The 15,755-nt window shown below is 41.7% G+C and overlaps 1 protein-coding gene across 1 annotated transcript in view; it reads right to left on the reverse strand.

Annotated features, from left to right (window-relative positions):
• Window positions 1-15,755, reverse strand: part of OXSR1 (oxidative stress responsive kinase 1) — a 129,920-nt gene that overhangs the window by 62,691 nt on the left and 51,474 nt on the right. Inside the window, exon 3 of the mRNA XM_061586147.1 lies at window positions 7,596-7,704. Within this exon, the coding sequence (XP_061442131.1) occupies window positions 7,596-7,704 (109 nt within the window). The remainder of the gene's footprint in view (window positions 1-7,595; window positions 7,705-15,755) is intronic.

A 15,755-nucleotide genomic window follows, 5' to 3' on the forward strand; every position in this document is an offset into this window, starting at 1 on the left:
TAACACTGGCAATCTTCTCCTGTCCTACACTTTCTGCTAGGAAAATCTATTCCCCTCCTCCAACAAGTGAACAGGGATATATGGGAGAACATTGTGTTTAGCAAGAAAATTCTAGCGAACGCTTTGCTTGGAAGGAGCCCTGAAATCATCCCGTACTTGGAAAGACCGACAGCTCTTCAGAGCTGGTGAGCTAGGAGCCAGTGTGACTCAGTTCCTGGGTTTGGAGCTGCAAGATCTGGGCACAAATCCTTGCCCAGCCACAAAGGTCACTAAGGGACACTGGGCTAAGTCATTATTTCTAAGCCCAACCTACCTATCAAGATTGCTGAGAGGATAAATATGAGATAATCCCCATGCTGAACTCCATGGTGGAGGAAGAAGATTTAAGTGCAAGAAAGAAGTATTCATTTTTTTGCTGATGGGAGTTGTAGTCCAAGACTTCTGGGGGAAACCAGATAGACGAAGGCTGCACTACCTTTATCTCCCACAGGTTGAGAGTGGGACCACTGTGCACCCCCAAAAGGCTGCCTAAACGTCTCATATCCATGCCCAATTAAATAAGGCATCAGATTTTTTTTAAAAAAAACAGAACTGCTTTCAGTGTAAGGGACTTACACATTCATGGAAGACAGGCACTTCCTATGAACAGACTCTAGGTCATTCCTTCCCTCTACTCACATTCAGCAAGAAATGTCTCCAAGATTATGCCTGCTGTGACTCATGTGGGCACCATTAAAAAACATGGAAAATGCTTCCTTCCCCCATTCTTCTGAGCTATTGTTTTTACCCATACATCAATTTTTTAAATGCACGATGAAACCCCCCCCATGTTCTTTTAAATCAATCAACAGCCCTTCAAGCAAAGCCTCCACCTGCCTTGAATAGAACCCAATATGCAGAGAGATCACGCTGACCTCACTTCTGCTGCCTAGACAGAGATTGCACAGAGCACTCAAGCCCCACTGCCTACTCCAATGGAATGCCCCACTCAGATCTCTCACATGGACCTGAGAGTTCACCTACATGAGAGGATCTTGTTTTATCCTCACAAATACCACATAATGTAGATGAAACCAGTATTATTTAGCCAAATCTTATCTACGGAACTTCATGAATGAGGACGACTCTGGGTGAAGGCCTTAGCTTAATGGCAAAGCACATGCTTTGCATGCCAAATGTCCCAGGTTCAATCCCTGGTATCTCCAAGTAGGGTTAGGAAAAAAAGACTCCTGCCCTAAACCTCAGAGAGCTGCTGCCAGTCAGTGTCAACAATACTGAGCTAGAAGGACAAACTACCAGGCCTGATGTAAGGCAGCTTCCCATAATCCTAGGTAACCAATGGAATTTCGGGGGGAGAGAGAGATGGACCATGCCTACTGCTCCTCCCCAAACATCCACGAGTTGAGCTGAATGCCATGACGGACAGCTTCCATGCCTAAATCTTTACTTCCCTTCCAAATGTTCTGCTCAAACTGTGGACATTTATGGGGGGGCGGGGGGTGTCCCCGGCCAAACAATAATGATCTTGCCCCCCACCTAGAAATATACTTTGCCCCTTCTGTGCCCCCCAGAATTTTTTTCTGGTGCTGTTGCTGGCAGGAGGGCTTGTGCGCATGATGGGATGAAGCCACTGGGAACAGGAGGTATATTTGCTTATTTAAAAACATTTATATCTGCCTTTTCCCCTGTGAACTATCTTGATAGTATAGTAGAAGAACAATAAAATTCAATTAAAACCCAAACGAACCTGTGCAGAAGGGCTACAGCTTAGTGGTAGAGCATCTATTTTGCATGCAGAAGGACCCAGGTTCAATCTCAGGTATCTCCAGGTAAAGCAAGGAGTGTCCCAAGTCTGAACCCCTGGAGACCCACCACCAGTCAGCAAAGACTAAGGGTAGCCAACATGATGCCCTCCATATATTGAACTCCACTGCCCACCAGCCCCAGCCAGCACAGCCAACAATCAGGGATTATGGGAGCTGTAGTCCAACAACATCTGGAGGACACTGTGGTGGCTGCCCCTGATGTAGACAATACTGGGACCAGATGGACCAATGGTTGACTCACTATAAGGCGGTCTTCTGTGTTCTATAAACCTAGGTCTCTCTGGTTGGAAACAAAGCATAATTGCGCCCTCAGTCTTCAACCCACCCATCCTCCTCTTCCTCAAAAATAATAGTTTTTGAAGAGGGTGAGGTCTCAGCCTTGCAAGATACAAACAGGCAGGTATAATTAAAAGCATTTTAAAACGGAGATACATATTTGTATTGAAGGGAGAAATGACCAAAACTTCCAAGGAAACTAATAGGCTCTGTAATGCAGTAATAGCACCAAATCCAGCTTCTCCTAGGTATTCTATGCATCCAGTTTAAGGTTAAGATGCTCAACAAGTAATGAAAACATTGGCAAGGCTGCCCTTTAGAAACAGATAAAAAAGCACAAGTGTGGCACAAAAGCCTTCAAAATATTCTCCAATATTTTGGGGAAGCTGACAAGATAATGGAATTTTAAAAAGCCACCTTCTTGCTGGTAAATGCCATCTGAATCACCAAGAGATAAATGTTTATGCCTCCAGGACCCACAAGAACATCTTAAAAGGCATATTTATGCTGCCTTATGCATCAAGGAAATTGCTAGTTAGGCTCCAGTCCCAGACATATACTGGAAATAAAAATAGGACATGAAGCAGCAAGGAGGTGTGTATGCATGTGTGTGTGTGTGTGTGTGTGTATATATAAGTAAATCAGAGATGGGAAAGGCTGAAGACTCCCAGCTCCAAAAGAAAGGACTAACCACATCAGGATGTGCAAATGTTAAAACACAGCCTTAGCTGCAACAGAAGCTTATAGTTGTAATGCCTTTCAATTAGCCTGATCAGGATCCCTGCTTTTCAGTAAAGCAGCCTGTCTAGTTTAATATACAAACAGCCCTGTAAAGGAGTGTCTAGACATTGTGTAGCTGTTTTAAGTTTATCACAAGACATACACAGTCACACCGAGGCTCACAATTAAATCTCACCTCATCTTCTGTTAGCATTTTCTTTCAAAGCACCTCATCTGACCCTTCAGCTCCCTTAATAATGCTCCTTGCAAAGTTGTTCATTTTCAATGTTTTAAATATAGTACTTTAGTACTAATATTATTCAGGCAAGGCTGCTCTTGAAATTGATTTCTTGAATATCCTTCTTCCCCTCCCATCCTTTTTTAAAAAAAAAAAAACCCGACCATATACAGATTCAGGTCCTCATCAATTAAACAAATAAATAAAAATTACCAAACTTTTTCTTGCAGAACAGAATGGCACTTCTAAAAAGTGGAAATGTAGAGGCCCTCTATATTTAATGGGTCAAAAGCCCTGCATTAGTAAACCTGCATAAAATCAAGCAATTGCAAGTCAGGTGGTATCATGCAGGCTTGGAAACTTGATTGCTTGCAACAAATTAGAATTCTCTTCAGCTAGCCTGGCAGGGAAGCTCGATAACAGCTGGTTCTTAGAAGTATTCCTTGCCACACATATATGTGCGGTCAAGAGGGCTAGTAACTCGGCCTTCCCTACTTCCCACCCACCCCCAAAAAATCAGTGTAATGAAGAGAGCCAGGGATATAAGTACCAATTTAACAATAAAGCTCAATGGACAGCCAGATGCGAACCTCTATACTAGCCCAGAACTGACCAACAAGGTTATTGCGCAGTAGAACGTACCGCATCCCAACTCAGAGCCACTGTGTTGACAGGTGGGATGAGACAGACAAACAATTATTTAAACTTAATTTTGCTGAGCCATCCTTTACCGGGAAGACCTTCGCCTTCCCTGCCTGAGAGAGGAAGAGTTTTACTGAGTAGTTAAAATTCTTTTCCAAGGAGAGGAAGTGACACACCCAGACCTCCCTGTGGGAAAGAGCTGGTCACAGTTAACACCACACACACACACATACATGTGTGATTTAGAAAAAGTTTAGATTAGAGAGTCTGCAGACTGTGAGAGAAGCTTTGGCTTTGGCCTTCAACAACTTCCTCCTTGGTTTATGAAGTCATTCACTGACTGGTAGTTTACAAGTTGCCATTTCCAAGACTTAATCCTGTAGAAGTTTTTGCCATTTAGTAGAGGAACCAAGGCTGTGGAAGCTATTCCAGGAAACTAGTCTGCTTCTAAAAATCAGGAAGCATTCAACTACAAATCTTCTGACGCACGCACACCCAAGCCACAACGAATATCCTAGACAGAAAGCACTTTGATGTTGAAAAATATAGCATGGCACTTCTGTGGAGACCATCACATGGCAGTCTTCACACCAGTTACACACTATTTCCTACATGAATTGTTTTTCAGCCAGGAATTGTGTCAGGTTTTAAGCAGCTGTTCTGAAGGGACTGTTCTCCAAGAAGGGTATTTGGTAAGAATCACAACTAAGGGGAGACTTGTTAAGCCGTATTATCCAACTTCTTTGCTCAATGGATGAAATCCAGAGCTAGGGTCTCCCCAACAGCTGGATGTTCAGAATGCTCCTGAGGGGAAACCTGCTCAGCCCTCTAGGAAATCTGAACCTTTGTTCAACTGCTTTTAGCATCAATTTTCTTCTAACATCCAACCAAAATCTACCCTCCGGTAACTTAAACCCGTTAGATCTGACCCTGATCCCTCAGGCTGGAGAGAACAAGTCTTTGCCTTCTTCTACGTGACAGCTCTTCAGATATTTGGCTGGACAGCTTGTCCCAATCTCCTGGTCACCCTCAAGAACTGCCTCACACCATATGCCTTTTCATAATGTACCTTGTCAATCCATGGGATTTGTGCTTCTTAAATCTTGAGTTAGCGCTAAAATCTTAAAAGCTAATTCAGTAACTTATACGCATGGAAGAATTATGTCTGAATCTGTTCCCCACTAGATGTTTCAAAATATGACTCCTGACTACACATGGAATCACCCCACACACACAAAATGAGACACACAGTGAAAAGCCCCCCACAACCACCACCACAAACGAGACTTTACACAAAGTAAGCCAACGAGCACCTTGGGTCTTATCGTCTACAACATGCTATCTTATCCCTGAGTTAAACTGCTTCTGCATGGCCACACTCCATGCCCCACCATAAAGAGTAGTGCAGCTTACCACAAAGGCTATGCCTGCAGAACCTGTGGCCGTCCAGATGCTCCTAGACTACAACTCTCATCACCTTGACCACTGGCCATGCTGGCTGGGGCTGATGGATATTAAGAGTCCAACACACCTAGAAGACCTCAGTTCCTCAGCTCTGACATATAAGCAACAGATGCCTCCCAGAAAATCTGGCACAGTTAAGGATATTCTCCTTGTGACTGTGTGGATCCATGTAGCAAGCAGCGCTATTCCAGGCATGATGAAGAGCTGGGAATAAGTATTACATGGAAGTGGATTGCCACGGAGATAAGGCAGATCATTTCTCTCTTACACCAGGCAACAGCAAGGGCCTCCTCAAATCTGGTTGGCACCCTATGTTAACCAAGCTTTCACTTCTCTAAAATGCACCCCAGAAACCTCTACAATGGACAGGAGTTCCTTAGAAGACAAATCAATGCAAAGTGAGCTGGGGTGGAAATCACTGGCTTGAACACAATTTCACAAGAAAAATCTATCAGTGTTTCTTATGGTTAGGCGGGGGAGAGAGAGGGGGAAAGAGAGAGAGAGAAAGAAGTGAAACACAGAGTCATCACCCTGGAACCTTTCCCTTCCCTTCTTTTACCCCTCCCTCTTCAAACATCAGGTAAAAAAGACTTAACGAGATAATTAAGGGAGAGGAAAAAGTCAATAAAAAGCTGATTTATGACACAAGCTGGAAGAGCCTTGTATGAGTAAGTAAGAACTACACTCTCTCCGAAGACAGGCAATTCTAAAAAAAAAAAAAAAAAGGAGATAGGATCAGAAGCTGCTGTATGGCAGGAGGCTGCCAGCTCAAGATGATGGGACTCTTGACAAATTACAACCTATGCTGAGGATCCCATGCAGCAGGTCTGAACATCAAGGCAATACCTCAATGCCACCCAAAAAAAAAAGGCCTGTCAACTGATTGAGGCAATTTTAGCTGGTTATGGTTGTGCCTTTTAACCAGTTAAATACCACAGCCAAGTAACCGGTGACCTACCAGAAATGAAAAGTGGTTCTTGAAACATACCCCCCTTTTACTTTAAAAGTCCTCTAAAAGCACAGAAGTCAGATATAAAATAGCACCAGATCCCCTCACCCTGACTGGGTGGAATGGATTCTTCCTGCTGCTGTTCCATTGTCTTCCCTCATGTTTGTCTGCATTATCATCTGTTAATATTCGTAGTATTTCAGCAAGACGACTCTGATGGGGTCTAGTGGGTGGGTTTGGCTAGAGCGTTACTAAAGTCCGCAAATGGTCACATACAGCTCAGGAAACAAAACCACATGCCATCTTCTCAACTTATATTTTTTAAAAGGTCACACTTTGACGTCACTGGCTTAGCTTGAAAGAGCCTCAGGTGAAGTTGTGTTTAAACTGGGCTTTGCAATTGGATCATCTTCCTGCTGAACTAATTGCACCCTCCCACACAAAGAGCCACTCATGGGGGTTAGGGGACCTTCCAGGACATTGAACAGGGACCGGCTGCTGTTACCAGGGTGGGGAGAGAACGGAAAAGAAGTTCTGCTGAAACAAGGGGGCACTTTTGGCACGCAGTTGTGATCATGCATGTGTTTGCATATTTCCAAGACGCTTCCTGGTTAGGACAAATGATACTTTATGACATCCAAGTAAGTCAAACTTTGGTTGGCACAAGCTATGGCTAGCTTCTGATTCTAGTTTGTAGGCAAGCTATGGTTTGCTCAGTATGGATGTCATAACAAACTATAGTGTGCCAAACCAGGATGTGAGGGAAGTGTGTTGACAGAGGTGCCCAAGCCTCAGGCATGGGTATGATAGCCAAACTATGGCTTTGACGTTAAATATGAACCAAGCCATTATATCTTGGAAACACCAATTATGTAGCAAATAAATTTAAATAATCAGTATATTACAAAAAAGCTCTATCTAGTTTCCTTTTTGAGACCCTATTTAATAAAGTGCCAATTACTGCTCACTGTTAGAAATAAAAAGACATCTTTGATTTTGTTTTTAATTCCCTTTACAGTTACCAGATCAGAACCAAAACTACCTGAAACACACACACACTGAGACTGTGCTGGGTCCATCAAGCGGTAAACTTTTTCTGCCTGCCTTGCCCCGTCCCTCCGCCTGGACCTGTATAAGGAAGAACTACTTTTGAGAGGTACTGCTGCAGGGGTGAGACTGTGCTGGGTCCATTACACTGCAAGGTTTTCCACCTGCCATGCCTCCTCACCCTGCTCTTTCTGACATCTTCCTGGGACTGCCCTTTGCCAGGGAGATGAATGTATTTGGATTTTAGGGGTGGTCCTTTTGTTTAGTTTTTGGAAATGCTTTAATTTTTTGTAATTTGTATTGATTTTCTTACTTGCATTTTGTATTTGCGTCTATTCTTTGCGAGTCACCATGGGGGTCTTTATTGGCCAAAAGGCAGCACAGAAATAAACTATGACATAACATAGCATAATATTAACAACCCTATACTTACCTCCACTAAGAAGCTTCATCACTAACCAGAGTTCATCTTTCACTACAAAAGAAGTATAGTAAGATACGATGTTCGGATGATGGCACTGACTCATGGCTTGAATTTCTTTCTAAAGAAGGGGGAAGAAAAAAATTATGTTACTAAGTGCTATATGCAAAAAGTGGTTGAGTCCCTAATTTTGGTGCAAAGTACTTATGACCTGTTTAAGATGAACCCAATCATGGTAGGGAGGTGAATGAGTCAGAAACTGACCAACAGAGCTAGCACAAATCACAGGATATGGCCTTTATTAGACTGTGCTGCTTCAGATACTAGGTAGGAGATCGCATTTCTGAACAATTAACAGTGTGTAAAAAAAAGGGGTCCCTCCATATAGAAAAAGTAGCATGTCAAGGACGCCCGATTAGCTCTCCCCTGACATGCTACATTTCTACATGGAAAATTTATTATATTCAGGGGGAAAAACCACCATTTGCTTCTGCCAAATGCACAAACAGGCCCTCAGAATCTCTGAAGCAAGTTGAGAGAAGAGTGATTCTTTTCAGCCATAACCTGAAGCTATGCACAAAGTGTTGGGATGGTATTTTAAGCGTACATCCTGATTACTTTTGGGAAAGGGAACAGCACAAGGCCTACCTCTCTGAATTTGTCTTCACATTATTAGCACAGTGTTGCTGAAAGTAATGATATTTAAAATAATTATGTTCATTTGGTAATTTTTTGTATAAGTGGGACCCGCACCAAATGTTGTAGAGTGAAATAATTGGGAGCAAGATTCCAGCCAGCCATGCCCTTTTCCAAAATACACCGTTCCATTTCCTCACACACCCCTGCCAGCCTGGTTTCTCATTTCATGCACACCCCAGTTAATCAGTCATGAGCACACACTGCCTTCACTGGGCTGTTTCCCCCCACACCAATAGTCTTCTTCCTTTTGAAAATTGGTACTTCTGTAAATCTTAGGGTTCCCCCCAAACGTGCTGATACCTCCATCTTGCGCATGGGTGGCACTGTTTTGCTACATAAAGATCAGCACATGGAGAATGAATTTGCTATTGGTATATATAATTTATCTCCCTTGAGAGGTTTTGTTTTTTAGTGTTATTATCTTCTTATATTGGGGTTTTTACCGCGTTCTGTTCTTTTCTTTGATACAATGAATGTGGAATTTAAAAAGTATTTACTTAAAAATCATTTATAGACCCTCTTTCATTGTAAAAACGACAAGGTGGTTTACAGAAAACAATTAATGAAACAATGATCAAAATGACAATATACAGGAAGAGATATCCAAAGTTCAGTGGAGTCTGTATTAAGGACCAGTGCCCAGGAATATCCATGTGACCAGTTAATTTTTTAGCCAGCTAGTGAAACATTTGCACCATAGGTGCCCATCATATATCTATCAGAAAAGCTAGTGGTTAGAGTTCTGGACTGCAACCAGAGACACCCAGATTTAAATTCCCTCTCAGACATTAAGCTCACTGGGTGACTGCGTGCCAGTCACCATTTCTCAGCCAAACTCAAGATCTCTAAACTGTTGGGGGTCATGGGCACATTGGCAAACCAGAGGAAGTTTTGTGGGCAGCATATACACACCATTACCAAGCACATATCAAAAATTATATTGACTAGAATAGAATTCTTGTTTCTTTCCTTTGTATAATTATTTTTATTGAATTTTAAGATAGAAATATAATACCCATGCAGTAACAGAAAAACAGAAATACATGTTCTTACATTCCAGTGGCACCTGAAACCTAATATTCAGCCCATAAAAGGTCTTGGACAGGCCAAATAGACAATAGTCAAGAAATGAGAAGACAGCTAAGACTAGGGAGGGCAGCTATGAGAGAACTAGAAAAGGTCCTCAAATGCAAAGATGTATCACTGAACGCTAAACTCAGGATCTTTCAGACCATGGTATTCCCGATCTCTATGTATGGATGTGAAAGTCGGTCAATGAAAAAAGTGGATAAGAGAAAAATCAACTCATTTGAAATGTGGTGTTGGAGGAGAGCTTTGCAGATACCATGGACTGCAAAAAAGTCCAATAATTGGGTGCTAGAACAAATTAAACCAGAACTGTCACTAGAAGCTAAAATGATGAAACTGAGGTTGTCATACTTTCAACACATAATGAGAAGACATGATTTACTAGAAAAGACAGTAATGCTGGGGAAAACAGAAGGGAGTAGAAAAAGAGGAAGGCCAAACAAGAGATAGATTGATTCCATAAAGGAACTTACAAGATCTGAACAGGGTAGTTTATAATAGATGCTCTTGGAGATCACTGATTCATAGGGTCGCCGTAAGTCGTAATCAACTTGAAGGCACATAACAACAACAACACATCTCCATATAAAAAAAGACCATGAAAAGAAGCTGCTCAGCAAGAGAATGCTCCTTTCAAGCCTAATTTCAGAGAGGGGAGAGGACCCCGCAGTCAAAGGAGAAGGCCTCTGTGGCTGCATGTGTGCCCATGGGCAACACATTGGCAACCGCTGGTTCAACCGATCTTAAGGGAGCTTGAGAGGGTAAGGTGGGAGGGATGGCCACATACGCCAATGCAAGCTTCTTGGAGGAAAAGCTGGACAGACACATGTAACACCACCACTGAATAATCGACAGTCCGATGAAGTTCACGGCTAGGCTGATGGCAGAAGCAAGGCGGGAAAGCCATTACATGCTTATGTGGAAGGAGGGGGGGTCAGGGAGCGAATACATCATGCATCTATTGGGAAGCAAGAGGCACTTAGCTATCTGCAACAAGGTTGATTCCATAATGGGAGAGAGAAGACAAAAATATTTCTGTAAAATGGAGTGGAAAGATATAAATCATTAATGAAGAGGTTGCTGCCTTCCTTTATTTCTGCCAAGGCTGACAGAGGTGAACACGCAGAGTAAAGCTTTAAGAGCGCCAAAGCTCTCAATCTCATTGGTCTCTCCTCACGAAGGCTACACAGAAGAACCTCTCCTACACAGGTCCCCAGAAACATGTAGAAGCTCTGTACCTAACCATTCTTCTGACCCTCACTAACAATGAGGAGGGAGGGAGAAAGAGAGAGAAAGTATTCTTTCATCTATTTCAGGCTACAAATTATTTATTTATTTAAAATATTTCTATCCCACCCTTCTACCCTATAATAGGGCACTCAGGGCGGCTTACAAAAATAAAATCAAACACGTACATAATAAGATTGTAAACAATAAAATCACAAAAACATTAAAATAAATTAATACACATAAAATACAATACACACACACACACATATATATATAGGGAGTGGTACTAAAGGGGACTACAAGGGTAAAATTTAATGTCGAAGGCATAAAATCAGTGTCAGGCTCTACCTTCAGTCCCTCCCAAAGGCTCTCCGGAACAAGATGGTTTTCAGAAGTCTCCGGAAATCCATCAGGGAGGGAGCAGAGCAACGTATGAAATAACAGTGAGACAAAAACCCCACAAAGGGAGCTTTCCTCAATAGAGCAATCTCTTGAACACAGACAGGATTCCTGCTCACACAATTGTCCCAGAGCATACTTTCAGGTAGGTGTGCAAAATATTGAAGATTAGAATCCCAATTCTCCTTAAGGAGTGCAGCCTTCATGCAGAGCACAGTTTTCTGGAATCATCACATGCAAATCCTGCTTGTGTACTTGTCATGGATCAGGAATGCACCCCAACAGTCCCTTGGAAGAAGAATTGGCTAAGGCCCCATCTGCACTATACATTTAAAGCAGGAGCATACCACTTTAAACAATCATGGCTTCCCCCAAAGAATCCTGGGAGCTGTAGTTGGTTAAGAGTTGTTAGTAGACCCTCACAGAGTTCACAGAGTGAACTAACAATCCATCCCTCTTCCCCCTGAACTCTGGAAACTGTAGCTCTGTGAGAGGAAGAGGGGTCTCCTAACAACTCTCAGCACCCTTAAACTACAGTTCCCAGGATTCTTTGGGGGAAGCCATGGCTCTTTAAAGTAGTATGATACTGCTTTAATTATATAGTGCAGATGCTGCCTAAGAAGCGCTCTGCTCATTACTTACACAGGAGACGCTGATCAAAAGGCCCAATTATTCTCTAGCTCTGAGCAAGGCCCACCGCAGGTAGCAAAGGGAATTTCTTATGAATATGATAGTAGGTTCCTTAAGTCTATTATCGTCACCAGCTGGCCTTACCATTTTAATTTTTTATTTATTTATTGCATCTATTTCCTGCTCTTCCTCCCAAAGAAGTCCAGGGCGGCAAACACTTGTGTGATTAAAAAAAAAACCTGGCATACATCTCCACTTAAAGAATTATAACAGCTGAGCAGGGAGGAGACAGAATCTGTGACATGACACACCTGGCACTTTAACAGCTTCAATCAAGGTTATACTGATTAAAGTTCGGAGAAAGGGGCAGAAATGAGAATTGCTTTTAACAAGAAAATAAAAACACAAAACGAACTAGGGTTTCTGTCGAGTGCTGAAGTTATCAGCCTCAGCTGAATGCAGCAGAGTGTCCTGGCTTCCATGTTAGGTAGGTAAGCAAGCAAGCAAAGGGGACTGTGGGAACTAGCACACTAGCTCTGCTCCCCCCCCCAGTTACTATGCTTGTAGCCCTCCAATTGATGGAGGGTGACAGTCTGAAGCAAGAAGCCCCCTGTACTCATGGAGTACGCTCCTGTGCATACTGAAAAATCAGAGTCCTACATTGTATGGGGGGCATCCACCAGTAAAGGTGGATCTCCCCCTCCCTCCACCCCATTTCAGAAACTAACACACTCATCCTCACATTTATTTATTATTTATTTATTATTTAATTTATATCCCACCCTTCCTCCCAGCAGAAGCAAACAGAAATGCTAAAAACACTTTAAAACATCATAAAAAGACCTTAAAATACATTACAACAAAACGTTAAAAACATTTTTTTTTTCAATAATTTTTATTCAGATTTTCATAAAACATACAAGACAAAATCATAAAACATTCAAAGACAAAAAACAAAATCAAAAATAGTTAAACAAAAAGAAAAAAAGAAAAAAAAAACAAAAATAAAAAATAAAGAGTAAAATATTGACTTCCCATTTGTCAAAGATCAAATCAGTTATAAGTCTATAATATATAACAATCCTGTCTCTTAAGTCATATTATAAAATCACTTTCCTCCAGTAGTTATCTTACTTAATCATCAAATCTCATAAACATTACTTTATTCTTTCCACAAAAAGTCAAAGAGAGGTTTCAATTCTTTAAGAAATATATCTATCAATTTTTTTTTCCAGATAAGCATATCGATTAATCCATCTCATTACTAATTATGATAATCTTATTGTCATAACCATAGTCAAAATAAACATTTCAATTAATCCATCACATCAGAATCTGTTAGGTTCAATAATTTCAGTAGCCATTGTTCTATTATCTCTATTAGTTCCATTTTCCATCTTCCATCTTCAGTAGTCTTGTTAAGTCCAGTAATTTCAATATCCAATCTTCCATTATCAGTATTCCATAATAATCTTGCTGTCAAAGCCATAGTCATATAGTAAGAGTCTGATGGGGATTACCTCTATCCCAAATATTTTCTTGCCATCCATTCTGAATAGGTTGCTGAAATACTGCTGTAAAATCATATCTCTGTTCTTTTTTTCAAAATACACTGGGTCATCTCTTAAAAGTTTTTCCATTGTCACATGGCTGCAGTTAATTCCATAGATTTTCTCTATATTGGGCTCCATCACATCATTCCAGTCCAGAAGATTATCCATGCCATTGATAACTTTATCTCTAGAATCTTCATTCATTTCTTCAGAGATAACATTGAGTTCCAAACAATAGATTTTATTTCTAAAGTCCATAGACTCCAAATCTTGTTCCTGTTCCACGTTGGTTCCAATCTCCGGGATCTCCTCTCTCACAGGGACCCCTATTCCAGTCTCCAGGGTCACCTCTCTCACAGGGACCCCTGTTCCAATCTCCGGGGTCTCCTCTCTCACAGGGACCCCTTCCAGGGTCACCTCTCTCACAGGGACCCTTATATCTTTAATCTCCTGCTTCATTTTACTCAATTCAATTTTCATTATCTCAATCTCATCCATTATTTTCTGAAACATAGTTATTTCCAGATTTTCAGCCACTTTCTTAATTGCCATTTTAAAAGAAAAATATAGGAAAACCACTTCTTATTTCAGCAACAATTGGGTTAATACTCCAAACTTGGTGACATCACAGTATAAACAGAGCAGACAGCCTTATCTCTCCAATAGTTAAGTAAACAAAATGCAGTTCCCAGGATCGAAACAATTAATGGCAATCGTCAAGAAACAGATTCGTCAAAATAAAATAGACCAAAAAGAGAGTAGTCTCAAAACAGTATAATATTTTTCAAAATAAAAATCTGGAATAGAAATCCCTCTTCTGTGTATATCTTTAGAATGCAAATCCAGGACAGCTTTTTGCAACAAAAACAGAGATAAGCTATTAATTAGTGCGTAGCAGAGAGAAGTTATGGCTCCCCAGTGAAATGTCAAAAACTGATCAATCTGGCAAATCTCTTTTAAACAGCAACAATTTAAGTCAAGTAAAAGAAAAATATAGAAAGAAGGGTGCTTGCCTGTTAGTGCGTTCTCTCTTAGAAGATAAGGTGAACGTTCGCTTTATCAGATAGAGCTTGCTGTTAAAAATCCGTCCCACCTTCGTCGGCTGGACCTCGTCCCATAAATTAATGAGATCTGGTCGTCCCAACAAAAATAGGCTTTGAGGTTAATCTCTTCGTTTCTCCCTACCCGGGAGAAGTTTAATCAGTCAAAAAAAAAAAGAAAAAACTGACTGATATATCTGAATAAGCTTCTTTTGAGGCAGGAGCCCGTCTCAAAAGCAGGCACAGGCTAAGTCACCCTTCCCGGAAGTCTCACCCTTCCCGGAAGTGACAAAACGTTAAAAACATTTTTAAAAAGCTTTAAAAACATCTTTAAAAACAAAAAAGGGTTAAAAACATATTAGTAAAGAAAACATATTAAAAGCAATTCTAACACAGACGCAGACTGGGATAGGTCTCAGCTTAAAAGGCTTGTTGAAAGAGGAAAGTCTTCAAAAGGCGCCGAAAAGATAGCAGAGATGGAGCCTGCCTAATATTTAAGGGGAGGGAATTCCACAGGGTAGGTCCCACCACACTAAATGTCTGTTTCCTATATTGTGCAGAACGAACCTCCTGATAAGATGGTATCCGCAGGAGGCCCTCACCTGCACAGCGCAGTGATCGACTGGGTATATGAGGGGTTAGACGGTCTTTCAGGTATCCTGGTCCCAAGCTGTATAGGGCTTTGTACACCAAAACTAGAACCTTGAACTTGGCCTGGTAGCAAATGGGCAGCCATGAGACATGCCCCCCCTCACATATTTGCTCAGCACAGAACACCTCAAAAGGGCTACTGTGCCTTGGTTTCATCAGTGGGAGAGGACAAAGTTCCTCTTGGGCAGAGAAGACAGAGACAAAGCTATCCCAACAATCATGCTGTTTGCCAAGAAAAGGGGTGGGCAGGGTGGACAGCAAAGGGATCAGCCTCCAACCACAGAAGATTCTGGTGGTGCGCTCAGTCTGCACACAGATAGGAAACCAAAGTTAGCACCTGGCCAAGCCAAGGTAATATTTGGAAAGAGGTATAAACCTAGAGAAGTTCTCTCTCTTTCTCCTATCAGGCAGTTCCTGGAGCAACAAGAACGAGAATGCAGGGCCCCCATATTGGATGGCTCTGGGGGTGCATTTGGGCAGAAAAGGGGGGTGCTGAAGCAAAAGTCTTGTGTTTGTTACTCGATTTAATATACAAAGGTGTGGGGAACCTCTGGTCCTCCAGATATCGCTGAGTTACAACTCCCATCATGCCGGGGCATTAGCTATGCTTGCTGGGCCTAATGGGAGTTGTAATTCAGCAACATCAGGAGAGCCAAAGTTTCCCCAATCTTGCTGGGAGAGGAAGGCAAAAAGCTATGGAATTCTTTGCAAGATCAGAATTTCCTGTGGAGTTGGGGCAATAATAATAATGTTTAGCATTTATTTATAGACTGTTTTACACACATACCTTGTCTCAGTAATCCTTGCCATACACACAGGAGGTAGCTAAATGGGTCACAACTAAGATGGCTCACAACTGAGACCTTAGGTCAGGTCAAATG

This window comes from Rhineura floridana, chromosome 10 (genome assembly GCF_030035675.1).
Source record: "Rhineura floridana isolate rRhiFlo1 chromosome 10, rRhiFlo1.hap2, whole genome shotgun sequence".
Classification (NCBI taxonomy): domain Eukaryota; kingdom Metazoa; phylum Chordata; class Lepidosauria; order Squamata; family Rhineuridae; genus Rhineura; species Rhineura floridana.